Consider the following 24,137-nt stretch of genomic DNA (forward strand, 5'->3'; position numbering starts at 1 on the left):
CTGTGTTGAGTTAAAGGGAAATCCTCACATCTGACCAGCATCATCCAGCTTGACTAGCACAGGAAATCCATGCTCTCGTGAGGCAGCAGTCCACTCAGTCAAACCCAAGTATTGCCAAAATTCACCGAGAAACTGCCTTAGTCAGTGGATACAGGATTATGCCATGTTCTGAATATCAGAGAAAGGGGTTAGCCCAGTGTCAACAAATATATAATTCTGTACTTTCAACCCCAAAACAAATCTAACCACTTCCTAGACTGTGAGTCTCAGTAGCACAAGCTGAAACCACAGCTGATCGGAGCATCTAAAACCACAGTTCTGCTGGCACTGCTCTGTAATTATTTCCATATATTCTGCATAAAATCATCAGAATTCGGAAAGTATTTCCACATCAGTGAATAGGAAAGACATTTAGAAAGATAAATCATTTTAAAGTAACCATTCGTGAAACAGTGGGGAAAAATAATGGCATCGTATTCATTGCATGAATATTCATGTGATTAGACTTAACTGTATGCCTTTAAAGCTGATTTATCTGAAATTACAGTGCTTATATTCAGAGTTTCAGGTTCCTTATGAAGCTCACCCATACTTTTAGCCAAATACCCTTTTTTGAAGCTAATTGGTTAGAAAATAATTACAATTAGAAGTTTAATTTTAGTATTTTTTCACGTTGAATAAGAGATAACATTGGGTTTACAGTGATGACTTAATGTTAGCCAAATGCCCAGTTTAGTTAAGGACTTGGCTGGCTGAGTTTCTGATAATTAATGTATGTCTTTTTATAAAAAAAATTTTTATCAGATTGTCTTCAGAAATCTCTGCAATAGATTAGCATTGACTCTTGCTGAATCATAGTCAAGTTCTTAAAGGTTCTCAGCAGAAACATTCTGGAAGTTCAGAGCTCCTTGAAGGACCCAGTGATTTTCTCTGGACCTGCAAGTTTCTTCCCTGAGCTCACGGTTTCTTTGTCTCCTTCTGTCCTCAGTTTTTGCTCTGGGCTGGTCTCTGCCCCTGTCACCCCAGCATTTGCCTGCTTTGACTCCTTATGTGTGGGTCTCCTTCTCTGAGACATTTGGCAAATGCACCTGACTTAAGAATGTTCTAGAAATACCCAACCACAAAATGACACCCCCCCACTCTAAGTGGAGTCCAGGAGGAAACTCTGCTGTCATTCTGACTGATCATGCTTTTTATTTTATTTTGTTTTTAGATTTGATTGAAGTATGGTTGATTTATAATTGTGTTAATTTCTGCTATACAGCAAAATGATTCAGTTATGTATATATATGTGTGTGTGTGTATATATATATACACATTCTTTTTTGTATTCTTTTCCATTATGATTCATCACAGAATATTGAATATTCTGTTTATCCATTCTATATGTAATAGTTTGCATCTGCTAATCCCAAACTTCCACTCCATCCCTCCCCTGCCTTTCCTCCCCCTTGGCAACCACAAACCTGTTTTCTATGTCTATGAGTCTGTTTCTGTTTGGGTGACTCAGTGGTAAAGTTCTGCCTGCAGTGCAGGAGATGCGGAAGATGCGGGTTCGATTCCTGGGTCAGGATGATCCCCTGGAGTAGGAAGTGGCAACCCACTCCAGTATTCTTGCCAGGATAAATCCCACGGACAGAGGAGCCAGGCAAGCTACAGTCCATGAGGTCGCAAAGAGTGGGACACAACTGAGCACACACCCTCTGTTTCATTTGTGTCATATTTTAGATTCCACAGGTAAGTGTTATCACATGGTGTTTGTCTTTCTCTTCCTAACTTACTTGTCTTAGTAGGATCATCTGTGCACTTATGTGAGTTTCACACATATTGGGCTTGCACAGTCCTTCTACAACCTCTTTGCCTGCCCTTCCTCCCACTCTCCACAACTCTACTGGATGATACCTTCTCTCTCATCAAACCTTGAGCATCTTTTTTCCCATCCTAACTCACAAATAATGCTTTTGCTTACTGTTTCATAAGGACAATACCAGCAATCACAAGCTCTCATCCTGCTCTTTACCCACCTCGCCCGGAACACCTGACCTGCCTGCCTGCCTCCTTCCTATTTCCGTTGTCTGCATATACTTAGCAGAGCTCCAGCTCCCTGTCTCCCTCTCCTGCACCGTCTTAATTTTTTTTTTTTTTTTACCTTTTATTGGCACATGTCCCTTAGCATACAAATAGACTATTACTTCTCCTTCTCCTGATCCCACATTCTCATCCAACCGCTGCGCCTGCCCTCTGCTCTCCACTCAGAGACTCCACACAGCTGTCCTTTGTGTTTGCTCTCTCCAGTCTCTCTGATTTTATTCTCTCCTAAACTCACGCTTGTGAAGCTTTGTGTCCCCACCCCTCTCTACCAAAATCATGCCTGCAATGTCTCCAATGAATGCACACAGAGGTCCCTCGGAATCCTATGGGACTGGTCCAGGACTGCCTTGGGTACCAAAATCTGAGGATGCTCAATTTGAGTTTGTATATAAAATGATGTAGTACACGTATGGCTAAGCCAAGTGTATGATTCTCTGATCACACCCATCATCAGTGTTGGACAGAGCTCACCCTGTATCTCCTCCTGCTATACTGTTTCCACCTCTTCATAGATCATTACACTGTTTCCAGTTTCCTCCCACCTCAGTCCCCTTTACTGCTTCCTCCTTCTCTCTTGGACATGGAATTATGGGAGTATCACTAGGGTCATTCCCATTTTTAATCAAGACCTCTTTATCCAGGCTTGGAAGTAATGGTGCTCATATCTCCCTCATCAACATTCATTCATCTTGCAAGCTTAGCCGGTTGCATGGCTTCTTTGGCTCAGAAATTTATCCAGCCCCTGTATCTAACCTGAGATCCTTTCTTGAATATCCAACTGCCTCCTCAGGCTTTCCATTTGAATTATTGGAGTTACCTCCTAAGTACTCTCCTGAAGTCTGATTTCAGCACAGCAGTGAGCTAACCCTTTCTAAATATATTCAAATGATAACATGGCTCTGCTTGAAACTCTGTGATGGCTCCCCACCTGGGATGCTAAAATTCAGTTCAGTTAGTTCAGTCGCTCAGTCATGTCCGACTCTTTGCAAAATCATGGATTACAGCACACCAGGCTTCCTTGTCCATCACCAACTTTCAGAGCTTGCTCAAACTCATGTCCATCGAGTCGGTGATGCCATCCAACCATCTCATCCTCTGTCGTCACCTTCTCCTCCTGCCTTCAATTTTTCCCAGCATCAGGGTCTTTTCTTTGCATCAGGTGGCCAAAGTATTCGAGCTTCAGCTTCAACATCAGTCCATCCAATGAATATTCAGGACTGATTTCCTTTAGAATTGACTGGTTTGATCTCCTTGCAGTCCAAGGGACTCTCAAGAGTCTTCTCCAACATTACAGTTCAAAAGCATCAATTCTTTGGCACTCAGCTTTCTTTATAGTCCAACTCTCACATCCATACATGACTACTGTAAAAACCATGGCTTTGACTAGATGGACCTTTGTTGGCAAAGTAATGTCTCTGCTTTTTAATATGCTGTCTAGGTTGGTCATAGCTTTTATTAGCCAGAATTAGCAAATAAAAATAATTGAATGACTATATGTATTATCTTATTTGAATAATTAAGATCCTATTAGTTGTGGATGTATCTACTTTTCTATACCATAACAGTTTTAGTTTCAGCATTACCCCCTCAGTAGCCTTGTTGAAATTAGCTGAAAGAATGAGAATTTTTAGAGAAGGAGGTAGAGATGAAGGGAGTAAAGATGATTCCAGAGCACAGGGTACTTAGGGCAAAGGGTGGCAGAGTAGGGGGACAAGATAAGGACAAGACAGAAAACATGTGGGAAGATGCCTAATCATGTACCCTGATCTTTAATAAACTCAATTGTCACTTGGCTTCTTCTGAGTATCCTAGAAAGTCTGGTATTTCTCCATGCAGAAAATACTGTTTTTGTTTTGTTTTTTTTTATGATCCAGCGAGTTGACTCTGGTTGGAAGAGTTTTGCCTTTTGTATACATGTGATTGTTGCATTTTCTAAAATAACTTTTTTTAATTTTTTTTTTCTATATTTTTGGCCTTGTCAGGCTGCATACAGAATCCTAGTTCTCTGATCAGGGATCGAATATCCACCCCCAATACTGGAAGAGTGATGTATTAACCACTGAGCCACCCGGGAGAAGTCCCTGTTGCCCTTTCCCAAATAACTCTCAGCCCTTCTCACTTGGCAGACACAGCTGTCCAGTAACCCAGTTACTTAAGGCCAGATGCTCCCGTTCAAGAAGGGAAATGCATCCAGAAGATGCCCTGCTTGTCAGAGTGATGACCGAAGGGGCTACTTCTAGAGGTTTATTAACCTTAAATTAGGGAACACAGAGGAAGTCTCAGGCTGGCTGTTTTCCAGTCTCAGACTGTTTGTGATGTCAATTCTTTTTTGTTTTACGGCTTAGCTCACAAGGCCTGTCATAGCCCCATGCTGTCAGGGCTCATTTCTACATTGTGCTACCCGCACTGAAAAATTAACAGTACAATAGACCACTGTATACACAAATGGTATAATCACATTTTTAACAATCTTCCCTTTATGAACATTTTTTAAACTTTTTTATCAACATTTTTTATTTTAATTTTACTTCCTCTAATCATATTGCTGCAATCAATATTCTTGAATTGTACCTCTGATTATTTCCTTAGGATAAACTTCTGAACATAAATTTATAAGATCTTAGAAAACAGGCATTTTTAAGGCTTGTTGAAAATATCATCCAACTGTCATCCAGAGATGCTCTTATACTTTATTTCCATACAATTTATGGGAAGGGTATTCTCTGTCACTCTCTACCTACAGTGGATATGAATTCTTCTCTGTCTTCAAATTCTTTTTGTTCATTAGGCCTCTTGTTTTCTGATTGGAAATACACACATGCTCTCAAGGCACTTAGTTTTTGAACAGTGTTGCAATCCTTACACAGGGAACAATGGTTTGTCCATCAGGAGCTCAGTGGCTATTCTTCTCCATCACCCCTGCCAAGCACCTGTATCATATAGTACAGTTTGCAGGGCAGTGTTAGTTTCATCTGCCCGTTTTCAAAGCCATGTCTCACTGACATCAACAGAAGGAAAAGATATTTCAGCTGTGTTTAGGAATAACAGTAGCAACTTTTCACAAAAATGTTCTCTTTTTTCCCCCACCTTGCATGATTTTTTTTGACAGAGTTCCATGTAACACAGTTTCATCTTAGTGCAGTGACTGGTGTGAAAGAAAGAATGTGTAACTGCTTTTACCTTTATTTTTTGAAAGTGTTGGGAGGTGTGGACAGTCATGGAAGACTTTGTATCATTGGCTTTCCTGGTAGTTCAGTAGTAAAGAATCTGCCCACAGTGCGGGAAACACAGGTTTGATCCCTGGATTGGGAAGATTCCTTGGAGAAGAGAATGGCTACCCACTCCAGTATTCTTGCCTGGAGAATTCCGTGGACAGAGGAGACTGTCAGGCTACAGTCCAAGGGAGTGCAAAGAATCAGACATGACTGAGTGACTAACACTCACTCTCAGGTGTATCACAGAGTGATAATGTACAAGAAAAATGGCCTCACACTCCATAAAATAATTGTCCTTTGTATTTTCCTCCATAGCTGGCTTGTTATTTTATAGAAATTTGTTTTAATACACTGTCATATACTGTTGTTAAAATTCAGTTACACAGTAGGCCTGATGAGTGAAATTTTGCATTTTTCATGGGTTTCCTGTTTGTTTCATTTCATAGCAAGACTTTTTAGACAAGCAATTTGAATTCAGAAAACTGAAACTAGAGATGTTAGTTATGAACATTATTATACTTTTTTCAAGTTTTTCAGCATAGAGTTATTCATAGCCATGAACATACCCAGACTTGCATTTACTGAACTTGTTGCTCTAAATGCCACTAAAACAGCGACTTAATATAAAAAAGTTTGAACAAGGATGTTCCCTGTGGGTAGGGCAGGCTCTGATGTGTCCTGTCAGTGTTGTAAGGATATTGAGCCTGGTGTCAATGAACATGGACTAAATAGCTAAATCACTCACTCCATGCAACACAAAACAGCATAAATCAGGAACTAGACTTTTAAAAGTAATTGATGTTGAGTAAAACTGACAAAACAGGGCCAACAAAATGTACAATTAAAAATGTATGTGATAATTCCTTAAGTCTGTACAATAGCTCAATTGTTTATTAAAATTTTCAATTATACTATTTTACTCAATTCTCAATTCTTTCAATGCCAGCAAATTTGGGAAACTCAGCAGTGGCCACAGGACTGGAAAAGGTCAGTTTTCATTCCAATCCCAAAGAAAGACAATGCCAAGGAATGCTCAAACTACCACACAATTGCACTCATCTCACACGCTAGTAGAGTAATGCCCAAAATTCTCCAAGCCAGGCTTCAGCAATACATGAAATGTGAACTTCCAGATGTTCAAGCTGGTTTTAGAAAAGGCAGAGGAACCAGAGATCAAATTGCCATCATCCACTGGATCATGGAAACAGCAAGACAGTTCCATAAAAACATCTATTTCTGTTATATTGACTATGCCAAAGCCTTTGACTGTGGATCACAATAAACTATGGAAAATTCTGAAAGAGATGGGAATACCAGACCACCTGACCTGCCTCTTGAGAAATCTGTATGCAGGTCAGGAAGCAACGGTTAGAACTGGACATGGAACAACAGACTGGTTCCAAATAGGAAAAGGGTATGTCAAGGCTGTATATTTTCACCCTGCTTAAATAACTTATATGCAGAGTACATCATGAGAAACACTGGGCTGGAAGAAGCACAAGCTGGAATCAAGATTGCCAGGAGAAATATCAATAACCTCAGATACACAGATGACACCACCCTTACGGCAGAAAGTGAAGAGGAACTAAAAAGCCTCTTGATGAAAGTGAAAGAGGAGAGTGAAAAAGTTGGTTTAAAACTCAACATTCAGAAACGAAGATCATGGCATCTGGTCCCATCACTTCATGGGAAATAGATGGGGAAACAGGGGAAACAGTGTCAGACTTTATTTTTCTGGGCTCCAAAATCACTACAGATGGTGACTGCAGCCATGAAATTAAAAGACGGTTACTCCTTGGAAGGAAAGTTATGACCAACCTAGATAGCATATTCAAAAGCAGAGACATTACTTTGCCAACAAAGGTCCGTCTAGTCAAGGCTATGGTTCTTCCAGTGGTCATGTATGGATGTGAGAGTTGGACTGTGAAGAAGGCTGAGCGCCAAAGAATTGATGCTTTTGAACTGTGGTGTTGGAGAACACTCTTGAGAGTCCCTTGGACTGCAAGAAGATCCAACCAGTCCATTCTGAAGAAGATGAGCCCTGGGATTTCTTTGGGAGAAATGATGCTGAAGCTGAAACTCCAGTACTTTGGCCAGCTCATGCGAAGAGTTGACTGATTGGAAAGACTCTGTTGCTGGGAGGGATTGGGGGCAGGAGGAGAAGGGGACAACAGAGGATAAGATGGCTGGATGGCACCACTGACTCAATGGATGTGAGTCTGAGTGAACTCCACGAGTTGGTGAGGGACAGGGAGGCCTGGCATGCTGCGATTCATGGGGTCGCAAAGAGTTGGACACGACTAACTGACTGAACTGAACTCAATTCTTTTACAATTTTCTAATAAAAGTAATATCATCCAGGCCTTAAACAGTGATCCCTACAGACACTCACATAAATGACATAGTCACTGTGTAATCTATGGAAATGCTCCATCTTCTTGGGCTAGTGGGAATGGCTCTCCTGCTTTTAAGCAGAGACCATGGTTTACACCATCCACCCTCTGAGGGAGGGCTAGGAAGGGGTGCCTTTCCCCTGATACAAGGAAGGATGTCAGGAGTGTGAGTGGCAGATTTCAAGAAGCATAAGAACTATACAAAAGTTATGATTTCAGTACAGACCTCTCCCATTGAGTTCCACTGGTTATCTGTAGCATCTTTCAAAACAGGCCATTTTTTTAAAAATGTAATGTTTAAAAGAAGATACATGTTTCAGAAAAAGTAAAATTTAAATAGTATTTTAACTATACTCTCTTGACCCTTTGTGGTAAAATTGTATAAATTCAGTCAACAAAGGGAAAGGCAAAAACAGGCAGGCCAGCTAGAAGACTGTTACAGGTGGTGACTTGGATATTAGGGTGGTAGCCATGGAAGTGGTGAAAAGTGGTCAGATCCTCTTTGGGGTGGTTGGTCCTGAGACCAACTTTGTGTTGGAAGCAATGCTCCAACACAAGCTGGGTGTACTACCTACCACTTGACTCAGATTCCTCGGGTAAGAGTTCAGTCCCACAAGACTGCCTCCCTCCCCACCTCAGAAACTGTCACCTGGGCTTCTGACCGACCAGCTACAGTTGGGAGGTTCCAACAGCTTCCTCCATTTTGGAAAGCAGTAGTGAGTTCAGATGTCACCAGTCCTCTGACTTGACTGCCCAGAGATCAGAGGTCCCCATGATCCTCTCCTCAGATTCCGTTAATTTGTTATAATGGCTCACAGAACTCAGAGAAACATTTTGCTTACTAGATGATCAGTTTATTATAAAAGGATAAAACTCAGGAAAAGCCAGATAGAAAGAAGCTCAGGGTGAGGTATGAGGAAATGCCTCTGGGCTTCCATGCCCTGAGCTCACCTCTCTCCCAAAATGTCCACATGTTCACCAACCCAGAGCTATCTGAACCCCACCCTTTGGGGTTTTCATGGAGGCTTCATTACATAGTCATGATTGATCAAACCATTGGCCATTGACAGTACATTCACCCTCCTGCTTCTCTCCCTTCCCTGAAGGTGGGGGGAGGTGGGGAGGAGGGGAGGACAAAGGGGAAGGGAGGTGACAAGAGACTCAAACCCCTAGTCACCTGGTTGGTTCTCCTGGCAATCAGCCCCTCTTAGGTGCTGCCAAGAGTCACCGCATTAACATAGCAAAAGACACACTTATTGCTCTCAGAAATTGCAAGGGTTTTAGGAACTCTGCAGAAACAGAACGAACACCAAACCTGTATTTCTTACTGTAAATCATGTTATCAGAGATACTAACCCTTGTCTGATAGTAGAGCCAAGATAAGGTGGGAAGCAGGATGCAGGCAAAGGAGAGGAGCAGAGGACAACTCCACACGATTGTCCCTTTTTCCACGGTAGCCACAGGTGCAGGCTACCAAGAGGAAGGTGCTGTTAGCATGTAAGTCACAGGAAATGTGCAAAGCCCCATGAGGTCACACAAGGAAGGAATACAGGTAGAAGTTTGGCAAGGTCCAAGCCTGGAGGTGGGTGACTAGGAGCACCCAGCCAGAAGCACAACCCAGGAGCTCATCTCTCCAGGTGAGAAGGATGGATGGAGCCAGGTGTCAAGATGGACTCAGAAAATGTGCTGCAGGGGTGGGGGTGACATTCTTGGCCCTCATACTTTCAGTTCAGTTCAGTCACTCAGTTGTGTCCAACTCTTTGCCACCACGTGGACTGCTGCATGCCAGACTTCCCTGTCCATCACTAACTCCCGAAGCGTGCTCAAACTCATGTCCATCGAGTCAGTGATGACATCCAACTATCTCATCCTCTGTCGTCCCCTTAGCCTCCTGCCTTCAATCTTTCACAGCTTCAGGGTCTTTTCCAAGAGTCAGTTTTTAGTGTCAGGTAACCAAAGTATTGTAGTTTCAGTTTCAGCATCAGTGCTTCCAATGAATATTCAGGAGTGATTTCCTTTAGAACTGACTGATTTGATCTCCTTGCAGTCCAAGGGACTCGCAAGAGTCTTCTCCAACACCACATTTCTCATACTTTACATCCATGCTAATTACCTCCATTAGATGATCTCATTTTCCCCTCAAAGTGGGACTTCTTCTTACTGTCCCCAGTCTAAGCTACTTGCTCACACTTTTTATATTTTCAAGTCATTTAAAAAAAATTTTATTGGAATATATTTGCTTTACAGTGTTATGTTAATCTATATTGTACAGTAATCAACTGTATGTATACATACAACCCCTCCCTCCTGAACCTCCCTTCCCCATTTCCCACCCTTCTAGGTCATCACAGAGCACTGAGTTGAGTTCCCTGTGCTATATATAGCAGCTTCCCACTAGCTGTCTGTTTTCACATGGTTGTTAAGCTATTTTAAAATAAATTACTCTGGACTAATTTTTTTTGCCCCAAGTATGATCTCCCACCAATATTTGAATGAGGTTGAGGGTCTTATCTGACTATTCAGTTTATTGAACAGATGATTGAAAATATCCACTAATAGAGATGCCATTTCTCAGCTAGGTCCCCACAAAACATTCTGCAAGTTACCCTTAATGACTGTTAAATATTACATTGAATAAATATTGACTTGTAAGGGAAATTTCTGTAAGAAAGAGCCTTAAGGATTCTCGTTTGAGTTGCACAAGGGTTGCATGGAAGGAGTGTTTTTCTTTTAACAGTTCTTAGCTTGCCTCCTTTTTCATCCAAAGTTCCGTTCTGTTAGTCCTTTCTTGAGAATGGAAACAAGCAAATCCACAAGTATTCACTATAATAAGATTAGGGGGAAACTCCCATGGTACTTTATTGTCAGACACTAGTAGCTGCTAGATGTTGTCTCAGCTTTTTAGGGCCTGTCACATTTTTTGATTCAGAGGAATCATTTTTAAGATCGCAGTAGGAAAAAAAAAAAAAAAAACCTTCATTTTGGCTTCCCACAGATGCCATTGTGGAAATGCTATTTAACTTCCTATGGATCCTAGCTTTCAGTCCAGATTGTTACTGTTAATCCACAGTTTTAACTCAGGAGTGGAAACCCGTTCTGATTCCCCAGCCTGCAGTCAGCTGTCTTGGAAGGCCTGGTTTCTGGGGGACCTTCCATCCTGAGGTGCTGGCAGGAGGTGGAAACTCTTTAAGTGGGGTGGCTATAAACCAGGAACTTTAGGTCAGGAGGAGTGGGGATAATGGTGTTGTGATTGCAAGTCTAGTCAGGTGGTGGTTTTTTTGCACTGATTGGAACATGGGGCCAGTAACAGTCTCATCCACTAATTTAGTAAGAAACTGCTTCTAACATAAACATTCGTCTTTTTTTTTTTTACCTTTTCAACAAAGCCAGCCATCTCTTTTTCCATATTTGGGCCCAGGCAGAACAGGGCTGCAACTCAGGGTTTGCATGAAACCAGGAAGGCAAGATTTGAGCCTTGAAATGACAGCTTTTAAGTGCTGGAGGATAAACATGATTCTCTTTTCAGCCTGGATGGTCGCTGGGATTGGCTGTGTAGACAAACGAAGGTTTATTCCATGGCCAAGCTCTCTGAGTAAGAGCCGCTCAGTGTTACAACTCAACGTGAATGCAACTGGCCACTTTCCCGAGGATTTATCACTTAAATATATAATCTGCATCACTCACCCAGTATTAAAACATCTGTTCTTGAGTATGAATGCAAACATCTGATTTTCTTTGCTAGCTTAAAACTAATTTAAAAACCTAACGCAGATAACTTTGGGGATGGATTCAGATATGAGCAGGAGGAAGAAGTGTGTTTAAGTGAATTGTTCCATAGCATTCTTGTGTCTTTACAGCACCTCCCGTCAGTCATTCCTGGCATAAATTTTTGTCTGCAGGCACTGTCTGTTTCTTAAGCTCTTTGAAAGGCAGCCCTGTGCTCAATATATCAGCTTGACATGATGTAACTGAGATTGGATGATGTAACACAAGGCTGCAAAAGGCTGAGTGCTTTTTCCTCTTCCCTTACCTGGATGATTATTTTGTTGTTCTTTTGTGTTTTAATTACTACAACAATAAAACCTAAACTGCGTTCCTAATACTCCTGTCAGGTATGATTGAAGTGAAGGCTCCTTATCAGTTTGAAATGTCCTGTATGCCTGGCTAGAAAAACTGCAGCATAAATCTTTGCAGGTCTTAAATGTTTGCAGCAGTTGCTATGCTACTCAAGGTAAACATTGGTGTGTGTGTGTTTGTCCAAGGAAGGTTCATTGTCAATGTTATATTTTTAAGATGGCGCTCGCCAGAGAAATCCTAATAAAAAGACAAGCTCTGTTTTTTTTTGAGATAAGTGTTTATCGTAGAATTACAAGCAGTTCAGATAGTACTATTCCAAATAGGAAGTCAGCTTTTCTTTTTCTGAAAAAAAGAGATGATAATTAATGCAAAAGATATCTAAGGTAGCCATCAAAATACAAAACCACCAATATGCTGATTTTTAAATGAACCTGTAGAAGTCAACAGAGGAACTAACTTGCTGTCTTGAGCTTATAACACCCATCCACGTGGGCCTTACCTCATCCAAACACATGGGCTATCTGTTATGTTTCAATAATGAAAGTAGAAATAAATTTGTTTTTCATTTGTTCTTTCCTACTAGGTTCCCTTTTTATGGTCCACACTCACCAGGATTTGTTTGAACATTGTTGAGTTGCTTATGTGATTCTTGATAGCAAATTCTCAGTTTGGCTTTGTTTTGGCAAAGGGAAAAAGTCTCTGCTATGAAACAGAATACTTGGCATGTAAACGTTAAGCTTCCCAAGAGCGAGAATTTTGGTCTGTTTTGCTCACAGTGCCCACGTGATGGGCTTTTTAATAAATGTTTGTTAAATGACTTAATGGACATGGTATAACATTAACCTCTGTTTGCTGCTGTAATCAATATTAAGTCGGGAATTCCATGACAGTGTGTTTTAGTCTGCCAGGGCTGCTGTTACAAAGTACCACAGGCTGGGTGGCTTAAACTTCAAATTCATTTTCTCACGGTTCTGGAAGCTGGAAGTTGGAGATCAAGGTGTCAGCAAGATTGGTTTCTTACGAGGCCTCTTTCCTTGGCTAGTAGACAGGCACCTTCTCTCAGTGCCTTCAAATGGGCTTTCCTTTGTGCATGTCTGTGTCCAAATGTCCCGTTCTGTGAAGGACTTCTTCCTACAAATTTCTTCTTCTTTCAAACCCAGAACCCAGAATTGCTAGATCAAATGGCAGTTCAATTTTTCATTTTTTGCTAACCTTCCCTACTGTTTTCTGTAGTGGCTAAACAAATTTACATACTCACTAACAGTTCACAAGAATATTTTGGAAATGACACAAAAAGCACAACAACAAAAGCAAAAATCAAACAAGTAGGACTTTAACTAAAAAAAAAAAGCTTCTGCACATCAAAAGTGAAGTGAAGTCGCTCAGTCATGTCCAACTCTTTGCGACCCCATGGAATGTAGCCTACCAGGTTCCTCCATCCATAGGATTTTCCAGACAAGAATACTGGAGTGGGTTGCCATTAAGGTACTCACAATCAAAAGGCAACTTGTGAAATGGGATAAAACATGTGCATACCAGACACTGGATAAGGTGTTGATATACAAAATGTGTAGAGAACTCATGAAACTCAATAACCAATGAAACAATACAAAAATCCAACTTTAAGATGGGCAGAGAAGTTTAATAGGAATTTTTCCAAAGAAGACAGACAAATGGCCAACAGTACATGAAAAGATGCTGAGCATCACTCACCATTTGGGAAGTGCATACCAAAGCCACAGTGAACTATTACCTCACACCTGTTAGGACGGTCATCGTCAAGAAGACAAGAGACGGAGGTGTTGGCGAGAGTGGGGGGACTACGGACTCTCCTGTATCCTGCAATGACATAAGATTCTTAATTTAAAGGCAGAAAAGAAACTTAAAGGCACTGGGTGTAGCAGCCCTGCTTTACAGAGGGGAAAACTGAGGCTCTCATGGGTTACAGTGTTTGTGGAAATTCCCTCTCCTGACATAGTAGCTCCAGGGGTACACCAGAGGCTCCCTAACTCCTCATCAGGCTCTTTGCTCACATCATGTCACCACTCAGACTGACCTTCTTTGAGGACCTGAGAAGACTTCACCTTGTGTAGGATCATGACACATGATCCTGACATTCTAGAAATGGTTGGACAGGACAATTCATTGCACAGAGATTTCAGATCTCTTTTCTCCTCTTTCACGATCTGCCTTTGCAAAGTTCTGTGCCCGAAAAGGTTTAGGCTAGGATTAAGTTCTGCATTGGGAAAGACTGAAGGCAAATGGAGAAGGAGGCAGCAGTGGATGAGATGGTTAGACAGCATCACCGACTCAATGAACGTGAATTTGAGCGAACTCCAGGAGATAGTGGAGGACAGGGGAGCCTGGCATGCTATAGTCTATGAAGTCCCAAAGAGTGGGACACGACTTAGCGACTGAACAACAATAATAGGATTAGGTTTTCCACCACATTACTGCTGCAACGCTGCAGTTAATAGCAGAAAAGCCCTTTTCTGGCTTATTGAAGTAGTGATATTGATTTAGCTAGTACATTACAGAAACCAGGAAACTCTGCTTGCCATTTCTGGCCATTGTCATCCACTGGGTAGTCTCAGCACGATCCATAGCCTAGAAGTAGGTGTCTGTTTCCATAGTGGCTAAAGGAACTATTCAAGCCACTCTGCTCAATCATGTCTTTTTTTAATTTTGTTTTTAATTAGAAGATAATTACTTTACAATATTGTGATGACTTTTGCTATACATCAGCATGATTCAGCCATAGGTATACATACGTCCCCTCTCTCTTAAGCCTCCCTTACACCTACCTCCCCACCCCACTCCTCTAGGTGTTTTTATACAGCAGAGGTATTGTTAGAATTTGCTAGGCACTTAAAATGGGAGAAAGGCTCTGAGCTTGTACTGGAAAGTGGAGTTTTTGGTTCAAGGAGAAATGAAAGACTAAAAACAGTAGAAGATATCTTTCCCTCTAACTTCTTTTTTTCTGCTGCTCCCCCTTTTCTCTGAAAATCCCTTTGGACTACTTAGAAAAGCAGAACCTCAAAAGTGAACAATCTGAATGTTCCTTGAACCAGTGGGTGGGTGACAGTCATGAGAAAGCCCTTAAAAAAGAAAAGCACCACTTCCTCTCTTCTGTCCGGGGGATTGAATGTTTGAATCCAAGGGGAAGTAAGTTAATTCTCCCCCCGCCTTTTTTTTTTTTCTTTAGATGGGGACTTCCCCGTGTGCCTACATGTATATGTGTGTGTGTGGTTATCTTTTTTAAGCATTATCTTATTTTAATTTATATCTTTAAAAGTGTGGACACAGCACAAGTATCTACATGCAGTAACATTTGTCAGGTGGTTTGGTTCCCTTGGTCACTCGAGGGGATTGATATTCAGATACCTCATTGAACTCAGGATGTGCATATTCTGTTTGTTCAACATTACAGAACTATTTTGTTTTTCTTTAACTGTATAGCTACTTTAAACTTTATCTCAGCAGGACTGATTTTAGTTGGGACTTTTCATTGTTCTTGAAGGAATTCACTACATTTCCAACAGACTTGGAAGCAAAATAAATCAACTCCAGAGCATAAATAATTCTATATCCTGCCTAAAATATACATCCATAACCTGACACTTTAATGAATAATATATTGATACATTTTGTGTCAGCTTTCTATACATTTATTCTCTGTATGTAGATTGACGCAATTGATTTGTATCATCATAGTCATGAGTCATAACTCAGTTATTCTTTGAGTAATACACATTTTGGCTGATAGTTTGAAATATTTCAAAAACATGGCATCAACTTTTTCACATTATAAACTACATCAATATTAACCAAATTGGTTAACCTAGTAATGAACACTTTTATTAGATAATTATTTATTTATATATAAATCACAATCAGTTCAGTTCAGTCACTCAGTCGTGTCCGACTCTTTGCGACCCCATAAATCACAATAGTACTCTGCCAAAGTAATTTTTCATTTCTTAGACAATTAAAAAATTCTGGTAGTAAAGAGAAATATATTAAATTTGGTTTTTACTCTTAAAAGTTGGTTATAATAATGGAAAACATCATAGTGCTAATAGTTTAGCCAGAATTTTGACATTCTTGAAAGTAGATCTTTAAAATAAGAATGAAATCAGTGTTGACCAAAACTGCCACATTCATTTCTACTGATCAGCCTTTATAAACCCACTACCACCACCACCACAGGCAAGAGGAGCTCTGGACCCACGAAGCTACGAGTCCCAACAGAGGCTTGTCTGCCCCAGAGAACGAATGTCCTTTTTTCTGAGTGACAGTGGAGCTTCTGCTTTTCAACCCCAGTGCCCATAGCATAGTCCAGAGAGGGGGTCTTTTCCAGATTAACACAATTGCTGTATTTAGGGCAGCCATGGCTCTGTTACTGGAGGAGTTTTCATGGATGAGTTGGGTTTCAAGGAAGGCGGTTATAAATGGTCAAGATTTATTGTGCAGATCACAAGACAGAGTTGTGCTCATGGGGGCAGGGCAGCAGCATTAGCAAGGGTACAGGTCAAGGTCAGGAATATGACATGTGCAGCAGTCAGTAAGAAGACTAGATTGATTGGGACAAAATGTGCTTGTCTTTGATGAGTGGAGGATTAGATGGGAAAGGTGAGTGAGGGTCAGGTGGTGAAGCTCCTGAGTACAGGGTAAGGAATTTGGATGTTATCCTCCAGATGAGAAATCACTCTAGGCATTTGTCCAGATTCATCCCGTGATCGGCGATAGCTTATTTTAGGTAGATTAACCCAGGGTTATGCAGCATAGGATAAAAGGGATAAGGGAAGATTGAAGACAAGGAGACAGATTTACAGGCTCCTAAATATAGTCCGTGGTTTTCAGCTTCTGCATGAGACCTGAGTAATGAAGATGAAAAGGAAGAGCTGATATGATAGTGTTTTTTTTTTTAATTACAGCAAATGTTAATCATTTTACCTGATCTCCAGAAAGAATCCATACTTATTATAGAAAATGCTTAAAATACACAGTTATAAGGAAGGAAACGAAAATCACCTGTTCTCATTAAAACTGTATATGAATACTCTTGACATTTTAGGCATTTTTAATTTTTTGTTTTCTTTTGCTTCAAAGTATGTGGGTTGAAATCATGGTAAAATAATGCTAAGTTTAAAGAGCTTGGATTACTTATCATTTACTACATTTTAGACATTTATTTCTTAGTAAAAAATCCTAGAGGACTGCATTTTTATTGCAGTATGCTTGATTTACACTGTTATGTCAGTTTCTAGTGTAAAGTGAATTATATATATATGTATATGTATACCACACATAAATGTATATATCAATAGATAGTCTTTTCTGTTATGGTTTATTGCAGGATATTGAGTATAGTTTCCTGTGCTATATAGTAGTAGGTCCTTATTATTTATCTAGTTCATATATAATAACATGTATCTATTAATCCTAAACTCCTAATTTATCCTTCATCCTCTTTGGTAACTATAAGTTTGTTTTCTATGTCTATAAGTCTATTTCTGTTTTGTAAATAAGTTCATTTGTATCAATTTTTAGATTTCATGTATGAATTATATCATATGGCATTTGTCTTTCTCTGTCTGACTTATTTCACTTAGTATGACAACCTCTAGGTCCATCCACGTTGCTGGATTTTGTTCTTTTCATGGCTGAGTAATATTCCACTGTATACGTGTACCACATCTTCTTTATCCATTCATCTGTCAATGGACACTTAGATTGCTTCTGCATCTTACTAGAGAACCTCATTTTTAGTGTCTGTCCCACTATTTCAGATTATGAGTGCAACGTTATTAGCTATTCCACTATCGTAAGTCTAGATTGTTACCAACTTTTTGTTATTATGGATTTTACTGTAATACATCAGTCAATGTAAATGCTTTATTTCATACTATTTGTCTTCCTTCCCCTGTAAGTAAATAAATAAACTTTAAAGGTGAGGTGGAGCATTTGTTCCTGTATTTATTTTGTCTATTTTGATTTCAGTTCTGGTCTACCACACCTCACCCTTAGCCCACTTTAAAAACTGGGGAAGGGGATATTACTTTTGAACTTTTCCTGAAATTATTGCCTTATTTTGATGCTTGTCATTTAAAATGGTGTATTTTAATCCATGGTTCTATACCTGAGCATTTTAGGTTGTTTTGATTTGCTCCTTTTCAGCACTGATGAATTGATATTCCTGCACACATACTTCATGTGCACAAATAAAAGGCTATAACCTTAAAACTGAATTATAGGGACATGGGATGTATCCATCTTCAACTCTAGTATCCTGTGCACATCAGTTACATCAACTGCAGTGGTACCAATTAATACTCACTTCTGCAGGCAGACTAGAGAAATTTCAATTCACTCACATCCTTGGCAATCCTTTCTTTTAAATGCTCACCAATCTCCTGTAAGTGAAATAGTATCTCTTTTGTGTATATGATGTCTAGTGGCCATTCAAACTTCTTGTCTGGAATTTGCCCATTTTCTATTGAGTTTGTTTTATTTCTCTATCCTGTGGCAGGTATGTGGTTTGCCAAGGTATTCTCCCAGTGTCTGTATTTTAACTCTGCTTACTTAAAAATTTTAGGCAAATTTATCAAAGTTCTCTTTTATGGTTTGGATGTTTCCTATCTTGATTTACAAGTTCTTCTCCAATGTCAAAGGTGTTTCACTTACAATTTATTCATATTCTTCATGGATCAATCACTTTATATTAAAGTTTTAGTTCCTCTGACAATCATTAATAAACCCACCAGGTGATTTCCCAGAATGAGGCAGATGAAAAGTGGAAAACAAAGGAAAAAATGATAAACTCTTTTAAGGCTTCCATTGTTAAGTCCATGACTGGACCACAGAGGCATCATCTGTTTTGTGTAACAGCAGGTACCCACACCCACCATGGTTTGTGTTAACAAAAATGGATGTCTTCCCCATTGAAAATCTTCCACAGAAACTCCGTCCAAGTTCATCTACATGAAGTCTTTGCAAAGTATCAATTATTACTGGTCATTGAGGTTAAATAAAGTTTCGCTTCCCCGTGTTTTCAGCCATAGTCTCACTACCTAACCCCGTGCCTGAGTCCAGAAGGCACGTGTTGTCATTTCTGCAGCAGAGTCCACCTGACACTGGCTTCCTTTTGCTTTCAGCAGCTCACAGAAACTGTGAGTCCGTCCTCGCTGCCCGCCTCAGCCTTGCCACTGGACCTCCTGAATAACGCCGTCACTGCCTTTAGCACCTTGGAAGACCTCATTCGGTATCTTGAACCAGACAGATGGCAGTTAGACTTAGAAGATCTCTACAGGCCCACTTCTTTGCAACTGCTGGGCAAGAATTTTGTGTTTGGAAGAAAATCCAGAGGTAAGCTCTCTCTTCAGGTTAGAACCTCATCTAATTTTCTTAGCAGCTCATGTTTCGGATTCTTCTGCCATACGGTCTAACGAGTAGAGTTGAAAATTCTTCCTTGATAAAGTTAAATGCTCCATGTTCTTAATATTTGAGCATATTTACATATTAAATGAAAATGCACATAAAAGGAGGCTCTTCTGACTGGGTATGGGAGACTTAAAGAGATGCTTTTGCTGAAAATGCCTGTTATTTCTTTAATTCAAAAATATCATGTTGATGAAGTCCTCTGTTACATTTCACAGGAATTGTTGCTTATTCAAACAATATTTGGTGTATATTAAATTAGAGATTCAGCAGAAATTATCATAGCTGCTGAGCCATGTTTGAGGCTAGAAAAGGGGAAAGCTCTATTAAAATCTTTGTCTAGCATGTCTCCTGAATCAGAATTATATCCATTTCCATTTCCTAAGCCTAGAAACTTTTCTAAATACTATGAAAAATAACCATGACTCCCCAGAAAACAGACCTAGTAGATTCCAAGATAGGAATCACTTTAAGAAAATAATGCTCTAAAGGAACTCACACCATGATGATTCTTTCTTTGTATAAATATGTTTGAAATGATCACTTTTGACTATATGAGAGTATCTCCTTCCAAGAGTGAAAGTGTTGATAATTAAACTTAATTCCACATGGTCAAGAAATTGGAAATAATGGTAACAGAATTTGCTCTAAGGTCCGTTAACTTTCCTAGTAACATTAACATTGGAAAGCATCCCTGTCAGACACAAATGAAAATGCAACTGGCTAATTAAAATACCCTCAGAAAATCTGTTTCAGTCTGTCAGATACTTTAAAATCTACCTAGGGTCTTTAAAAATGGAAGAACAGTCTGTAGAATGTCTATAGAAAGCAGAATATTTAGTTAATTTGAGCAACTCACAGGGGCAGATTGCATCAGATGTGTTCTTCAGAAAGAAACCCTATTCCCACCCTTTCCTCCTTAGAGCTGCAGCCCTTCTGATCAGGACCTTCCATCTCAGCAGATCCTGTTGAGACTTGCCCAGCATGATATTCTGCTGGGCCAGCAGCCCTGGTTTCCTCTCAGCAATATTGGAAATCTTGTCCAGAGGCAGCCAAATCTCGTCCAGATCCTGAAAGCTGTTACATATTTATAAGATGTGATCTTGATGAATAACTCACCAACCGCACTTCCCTTCCCTCCTGCTCAGGAACGGGAAGATGGAGATTTGTGAGGCTGGCTGCAACACCCCTGAATACAGCCTTTGTTAGCAAATTTGGAGTAGATTATCGAGTGGATCTGTAAGAAGCAGAGGGAGTCAGCTGGGTTCTGAGCTCAGATCGAGTTTTTTGATAGCTGTTCTTGGGATGGGAACCTGCAAATCTCCCCTCCAGCTATGCCCATGTGCCTGTATCTCTCCATGTGGTGCTCAGTGAAGATTTGGCCAGAGGCTAGGGTGTATTTAAAAGACCCAGCATTGAACCACATCTTTCAAATATTCATTTAACACTTTCCAAATTGAAGCCCTTTGCAGTTTGCCAAATCTATTAACTTTTTAAGCATACGGTAAGTGTGAGAAAAGCAGTGTATATTTTTGGAACTTTACATAAACTAAAATGCAGGTGTGGGATAACATCTATGTAGACAAAACCAACTCCCCTCCCCAGAGTCTCTCTACAAAGGAACGAGGAGTAAAACGTTTAAAAGCTTCTAATTAGACATCGAAAGAGATTTTCCATAGAATAAACATATCACAGTGTTACCACATTCATCTTAGAAAGACCACCCTCAGATTGCAATACAGTCATAGAATTTCCCTGGGCTGAATGTCTTAAAAGAATGAACACTGACAAAGTAAAATGTGATCGTGGTTTTTTTTTGTTTTTTTTTTTTCCTTAACCAGTGTTCTCCTTTTTAGTAAAACTTGCAATATTTATGAATCTGAACAAGAAAATAGGTATTAGAAAAACAGTGTTCATTGATGACAAGCTTCACATCTTCATTCTTTAGAAAGACAAGCTAATGCATGCATCGTCTTAGTAGTCACAAAAAGAAAATAAAGCATCTGAAGGCTAAGTTTACTTTACAAATATTTTGTAGAGGGAAACTTCATAATAGTAAAGTTATACAAAAGTGTGTGTTGATTCATGATCTTTCTCTGTTTTTCTCCCCCCCCCTTTTTTTTTTTTTGCTTAGGTGTTCTACACAATATTTGATGAATTCGTGACACCAATTATAGTCACATGACTTATTTTAATGAAGCTTAGATGAGTTTGAAGTCCTAGCAGTAGGAATCATAAATTTCAAATAACATATGCTAAATTTAAAGTCCTTCTTTAGCCCAGAGTAGACTGCATTCATGTCTTTCCGTTTCTTTATTTTCCCTTTCTTCCTCCAATTCAGTGTATTCATTCATATCTTCCTACTACAGAAAAGAAAAACTCATTTTTTTTTAAGTCAGGCTTAACTAGTACTTAAAAAGGGCTTTTGACTTTTGTGTCAAACATGATAGATGAGTGGAAGCTAAGTTGAAAGTCTGTTTAAATTTTCACATTGTAGCAGGTATCATAACTTGGTTCACTTGGGAAATCCATCTAACCTTTTATTGTGGTTAAGTAAACATTTTAAAGGGAACATATACAGTCTCATTTTCTAGTTGCATGAAATAGTATGTTTAAAACTCTTTGAGGTAGATGAATATCCTTTGAAAGCTAAGAGCTTCATTCACATTCTAAAGAAGTATAAATCTTAAATAAGCATTAAAAACTTTGGCAACTGGCTTTTGTATGTGTGTGTCTGTTTTAGGTTTTCTCGCTTCTTGCCTAGATATTAACTTCTAGAGAAAAGATTCAAAGACACTCCTATACAGCATTGACAGTTAAAGAGCAGTATGTACATAGATTGTTAGTCCAGCAAAATGAAATCAGATAAAACAGGTGACATCACTTAAACTAATTATCTCATTAATTTTATTAGAACTAAGTTGGTCTTTAATGGCACTTAAAAGAATGAATTCATTTCCTCTTAAATATTTAAAAGTTTTACTTACACAGGATCATTTTTCAGATGAAAGGGAAAACTTTAGATATTCAAATAAAAGAGTAATTTTTCTGTTGAATTGGAAAAAAAAAAATTTTAGTTGAATGAGGCTGAAATGAATCTATTAAATTACCATTTCCTTGGTATTTCCCTGTTCTTGACAAATTTTAGTCAACTGTATAGTTTACATGTGTTTATAATTTACAACTGCATATACAGAATCTTGTATGTGTTTCTTAAAAATACTTACCTTGACTTATTTTGACATTTTAGAAAAACTTGACCACATACACAAGTAAAACATAGCTAAAGAAAGCAAGCATTTGATTCTTACTTACCTTGTCATTTTAAAAATATTTTCAAATATTAGTCAGTTAATTTTTACAACTGGATTATTATCTGAACTTAACTTTGGCCAGAAAATATTATTTATGATGTTGTCAGTAAAATGAATATATATTTAACATAGCTCTTATATTTTAGATAATGTTCCTGAATTTTAATAAAACAAATGCAAAAAGCAAAATGGCTGTCTGAGGAGGCCTTACAAATAGCTGTGAATAGAAGAGAAGCGAAAAGCAAAGGAGAAAAGGAAAGATATACCCATTTGAATGCAGAGTTCCAAAGAATAGCAAGGAGAGATAGGAAAGCCTTCCTCAGCGATCAATGCAAAGAAATAGAGGAAAACAATAGAATAGGAAAGACTAGAGATCTCTTCAAGAAAATTAGGGATACCAAGGGAACATTTCATGCAAAGATGGGCCCAATAAAGGACAGAAATGGTATGGATCTTAACAGAAGCAGAAGCTATTAAGAAGAGGTGGCAAGAATACACAGAAGAACTATACAAAAAAGATCTTCATGACCAAGATAATCACAATGGTGTGTTCACTCATCTAGAGCCAGACATCCTGGAATGTGAAGTCAAGCGGGCCTGAGGAAGTATCACTACGAATAAAGCTAGTAGAGATGATGGAATTCCAGTTGAGCTATTTCAAATCCTGAAAGATGCTGTGAAAGTGCTGCACTCAATATGTCAGCAAATTTGGAAACTCAGCAGTGGCCACAGGACTGGAAAAGGTCAGTTTTCATTCCAATCCCAAAGAAAGGCAATGCCAAGGAATGCTCAAACTACCACACAATTGCACTCATCTCACATGCTAGTAAAGTAATGCTCAAATCTCCAAGCCAGGCTTCAGCGATACGTGAACCGTGAACTTCCAGATGTTCAAGCTGGTTTTAGAAAAGGCAGAGGAACCAGAGATCAAATTGCCAACATCTGCTGGATCATGGAAAAAGCAAGAGAGTTCCAGAAACACATCTGTTTCTGCTTTATTGACTATGCCAAAGCCTTTGACTGTGTGGATCACAATAAACTGTGGAAAATTCTGAAAGAGATGGGAATACCAGACCACCTGACCTGCCTCTTGAGAAATCTGTATGAAGGTCAGAAAGCAACAGTTAGAACTGGACATGGAACAACATACTGGTTCCAAATAGGAAAAGGAGTTCGTCAAGGTTGTATATTGTCACCCTGCTTATTTAACTTCTATGCAGAGTACATCATGAGAAATGCTGGACTGGAGGAAGCACAAGCTGGAATCAAGATTGCTGGTAGAAATATCAATAACCTCAGATGTGCAGATGATACCACCCTTATGGCAGAAAGTGAAGAGGAACTAAAAAGCCTCTTGATGAAATTGAAACGGGAGAGTGAAAAAGTTGGCTTAAAGCTCAACATTCAGAAAACGAAGATCATGGCATCCAGTCCTGTCGCTTCATGGCAAATAGATGGGTAAACAGTGAAAACAGTGGCTGACTTTATTTTGGGGGGCTCCAAAATCACTGCAGATGGTGACTGCAGCCATGAAGTTAAAAGACGCTTACTCCTTGGAAGGAAAGTCATGACCAACCTAGACAGCATATTCAAAAGCAGAGACATTA

At 39.4% G+C, this 24,137-nt stretch overlaps 1 protein-coding gene across 5 annotated transcripts in view; it reads left to right on the top strand.

Annotated features, from left to right (window-relative positions):
* The window catches only part of PDGFC (platelet derived growth factor C), a 252,462-nt gene that overhangs the window by 217,359 nt on the left and 10,966 nt on the right, over positions 1-24,137 (top strand). For 3 of the 5 annotated variants that reach the window (XM_086345957.1, XM_086345954.1, XM_086345958.1), the window contains one exon: positions 18,934-19,144. In XM_086345957.1, the coding sequence (XP_086202083.1) occupies positions 18,934-19,144 (211 nt within the window). The remainder of the gene's footprint in view (positions 1-18,933; positions 19,145-24,137) is intronic. The other 2 variants (XM_086345959.1, XM_086345956.1) reach the window with 1 other exon arrangement.

This window comes from Bos grunniens, chromosome 17 (assembly GCF_055505025.1).
Source record: "Bos grunniens cultivar Pamir isolate PY7600 chromosome 17, Bosgru_T2T1.0, whole genome shotgun sequence".
Taxonomy (NCBI): Eukaryota; Metazoa; Chordata; class Mammalia; order Artiodactyla; family Bovidae; genus Bos; species Bos grunniens.